Source organism: Sphaeramia orbicularis, chromosome 1 (assembly GCF_902148855.1).
Source record: "Sphaeramia orbicularis chromosome 1, fSphaOr1.1, whole genome shotgun sequence".
NCBI classification, from domain to species: Eukaryota; Metazoa; Chordata; class Actinopteri; order Kurtiformes; family Apogonidae; genus Sphaeramia; species Sphaeramia orbicularis.
In genome coordinates, this window is record NC_043957.1 from 31,171,420 (window position 1) to 31,175,493 (window position 4,074).

General features: G+C 35.4%; 1 protein-coding gene across 1 annotated transcript; it reads left to right on the forward strand.

The window, feature by feature from the left end:
- The first annotated feature begins 172 nt into the window (after nt 1-172).
- ndufb7 (NADH:ubiquinone oxidoreductase subunit B7) lies at nt 173-3,400 on the forward strand. The gene is made up of 3 exons (XM_030137514.1): nt 173-442; nt 2,833-3,001; nt 3,228-3,400. Exons 1-3 carry the CDS (start codon nt 331-333, stop codon nt 3,313-3,315), a joined length of 369 nt encoding a protein of 122 aa, XP_029993374.1. The 5' UTR covers nt 173-330; the 3' UTR covers nt 3,316-3,400.
- The last annotated feature ends 674 nt before the right edge of the window (nt 3,401-4,074 follow it).

Below are 4,074 nucleotides of genomic sequence, written 5' to 3' on the forward strand. Positions count from 1 at the left end.
ATCTAACCAGTTTTAAAACCCGTCAAAATCAAATACATTCATTAAAAAACCCACTGTATTTATATCATCTCTATATTCTCTGTCAAAGTAACTGAACACTAAAACAAGTTTTATATCGGTTACCAGAACCTTTTGGCTCCAGGGGACCTGTTTCTGTGACGTACCTGCTCCTGTTTATTTCCGGTGTAGGGCGGAAGTGGGAGCAGGGTACTTGTGGAGGTGACCGAATGGCAAATAGCAGCATTAGTGTGAAAATACTAGAGTAACACATATTCAAAGATATAGGAAAGGGTTTATTTAAGCTGACAGTTTGTAAATATCGTCGTCGTCATGGGAGCCCATCTGGCCAGACGATATATCACCGAAACAGAGACGGAGCCGGACCCGAAGAAGCCGTTTGAGTTCGACCCTCAGTTCGGCTTTCCAGAGAGGAAAGAGAGAGGTTTGACACTTGTCTTATATACCAGTTAATGTGACTGTAGCTGTTCGGGTTGAAGATGGGTCATTAATTTATGATAGGAATTGCTAGTTTGGTTGACCGCCGTATGCTTATATTAGCACTGATGATATCTAGCGTAGAGGCTAATCGGCGTCTGCAGAGTTTGATGTGAAATGAAGGAGCGACCGGAGGATTTTCATTTCACAGCTCCAACCGCAAAACGGGCGTCGATTAATGCGTCTTAACACGTTATAAAATAGAAGACGAAGAAGTCCGATGCTATCGTCTCACGGAAAGTTATTTAGATGTTTATTTATCTCACACATGTTACTATAGAGTCTCAAAGTCAGCGTAGAGAATTACAACAGCATTGATAAATATTACAAGGCAATCAACTACAATACACTGAAATATATGTCATAGGAGGAAAAAATACCTCTTGAAAATATAGTGGCCTACAATTCACTGCAACGTGGTCTGACTTCCACAGATTTTGGTAACCGAGATGAAATAATGTACACAAAACTGCATAGTCTTAGCTTAGTTTCAAACATTGACTGGAACTTTATATTTTTATGTACTATGGATAAAATACTGATATTTGGTACCGGAGTAGTGATCGTTTATCAGAAGAGGAAGTATTATGATGTACTGTTGTGGCGGTATTTTCTTCAGCTATTTGAGTTACTGTGTATATTGTTTCGCTGGCCTCTAGATCATTTTGACGGAGTGAAACAAAAAAAAAACAAAAAAATCACAATAACAGTCTACACACGGGTTTGTTGATGGACACTTAGACATAGTTTTCATATTGACACTTGAAATCGTTTCAGTGTCGTCACACCTTTGGAATAGTTTATATATAGTTACTGAAAGTGTAGTGGTGTTTGTTCTCCATAAACAATTCACACTGCAAATAGGAAAAGCGCTTCCAAAAATGCACAAGTCAGTACAGTGAGCAGTGGCATGTTTCTAGTGTTATGATGCACAGGTAGAAAGAGAGGTAAAAGGTACGGTTGATTGATTGATTGATTGATTATTTCATTGGAAATTATAAGCCTTCATATGGGTCCGATCAAGCGAAAGTGAACATCAGTATGAAAAAGTAAATTTGCACACATCATTTATCAAGTGGGTACATTTTTAATTAAAGATCTCTATTTTATGGAACTGTTATCCTTTTTAGAATACCACTTACACAGTACAGGAGAAGTTCCGAACCTTCTACTAGGCTGCAATAAATTAACAAAAAGACTGTCTATTACTTTGAGAAATTAAAATTCTTAATGATGAAGTTTGTGAATTCATACACTGGTCACATTTAAAAAGACTATCTGTGAGCTGTTACTGAGAAATTACTCTTTATTTGTAATTTACCTATATTAGTATGGACCACCACAAGTTGTAAATAACACTGTGTTAGTGTTAAATACATTAAATAAAGCATTGTGATTATATCCGGCTTGTTAAGTCAAAATAGGTCAACATTTTGACTGATGCATACAATGGTAAAGAGTCGTCCATGTGTTACCACATTCTCATGTCAATAAAATATAGACTTTTCAATATTTTTCTCCAGAATTTATTTTCAGCATAGTTTAACATAACATCTAAAAAGTTTAGTTCTACTTGATAGCAATTTCTATCAAGAACCGAATGTTTGTGTAAAGCTTAAAAAACTGATGTCCATTTCAAGTCCATGTGTTACTGAGCAGTAATTTGACATTTTTCACCTAAAAATTTTATCTCCCCAAATTTTGTTGTACATAATGTTAAAGTGCTTATAAATATAATACATGCATATAAGTTACTCTGCTTACATGACAGAGACTTTTGAACACGAAATGAGTTCACGTGTTACCTCTTGATCAGACCCATATATAAAAATCTATTATTTGTTATTTTGTTGGTTCTTTTAAGGATTTTAAACCATTTTTTTAACTTTATGTTTGAAAGCATATAGATTCAAACATAAAAAACTGTATTATCAAAAACCTTTATTATATTACAACAGATAAATATCTTCCATCGGTGAAATTGTCATCCTATATACCAGTACTAATATTTGCCATCATCAGCAAATATAGTCTTATACTTACGTCCAGTTGATCAATTTTTCCATCCCTACTATAAACCCAGTATTGTGGTGCTACAATAAATCAGGTTTTCCAGATCTAAGGGAACATGCTTGCTTTTTAAAATAATGTAATATAATTTTTACTTTTTAAAAATGAAAATGGTACAAAAAATTTTGACTCCCTGAGCAGTTTTTTTTTTTTTTTTTTTTTGTCTTTCACCTTCTCCTTTTATTTACAATGTTACAATGCAGTCACATCATATAGTGTGCTATCAACATGTGTCTATACTCATCAAATTCTCTTTCTTTTCTTCAGAGATGGTAGCGAGCCAGGAGCAGATGAACTTGGCTCAGCTGCCTCTAGAGCAGAGGGACTACTGTGCCCATCATCTTCTGAAACTCATGAAGTGCAAGAGGGACAACTTTCCCAACATCCTGGCATGCAAGCATGAGAGACATGACTGGGACTACTGTCAACACCAAGAGTAAGTGTTTATAGTTGAATCTACTACTGAATCTGACAGATATTCTTCTAAACAGTTTAAAGGTTTCTCATCAATGTTGGCCTGAATGAAAAGCTTTTTTTTTTTTTTACTTTATTTACCTGGGCTGAGTTCCCTAAAAATGTAATAGTGTAAAAATTTGCAGCCTTCTGAAATTTGATAAACTGTATATAAACACAATAAACTAACTGTGCAACTCTTTCTCCAGTTATGTGATGCGTATGAAGGAGTACGAGAGGGAGAGGAGGCTCCAACTGAGGAAGAAGAGAATCGAGGCTCAGGCTGAAGCTGCGTGATCAGTGTAATATCGCAGTTGTTCGTCTCTGTATATACCTGCTGCTGTTCACATTAAACAATCTTGTTTGAGCTCTACAACCCTGAGTATGTTTAGTGTCAGTTCTAAGACAATGCTTTATATTCAATTAACTAAAATGGTCAATACAGTTTATTATTAATTTAATGAATGAATGTGCAGTTTCCTGACCAAATAATCACTTAAAATAACAGGAGGAGCCTAGATTACCATTGTCTGTAGTTTAGGGGGCAACACCCTGTGGTCATATAAACACTACATTTATTTGAAAGTTAACCATTATTAACCAAAGCTTGTGCATTTTGGTTGTTTTGTTTTCATGCACTTGGTCAACACTGTTGCAATGAAAAGGTGATACATGCATCTCAACCTTCATCATTCCTGTAGAATATACTGTCAAGCTACCCATTGATACTACAGCATTAATGTAGTGACAGAGTTCTGACAGATTTCAAATACAACACATCATCCCTGTTGTACATGTGTATGACTCACACCTATAATACAAAACTGAACAGGGCAACGCAAGTGTGGTTTACCTTTTATTAATAAATTACTTCAGACATCAACAAATGAAAAGTTGTCATGGTGTCAAATTTAGACTTATGGTTTGGAAAACTTAACAGTTTAAGACTTGCTGAAAGTTACTTAAGCAGATGCAGTCTACGACAAACCACAGCTCTTATGTAAAGCATGTTATTCACTGGTGGACTGATCTGGGAGCTGAAAAGCACAAATCAAC

Coding starts and splice junctions, on each gene's coding strand:
- ndufb7 (XM_030137514.1), top strand. CDS start 331: ATGGGAGCCCATCTGGCCAGACGATATATCACCGAAACAGAGACGGAG. Junction 443..2,832: donor TCCAGAGAGGAAAGAGAGAG/GTTTGACACTTG, acceptor TCTTTTCTTCAG/AGATGGTAGCGAGCCAGGAG. Junction 3,002..3,227: donor GACTACTGTCAACACCAAGA/GTAAGTGTTTAT, acceptor CTCTTTCTCCAG/TTATGTGATGCGTATGAAGG.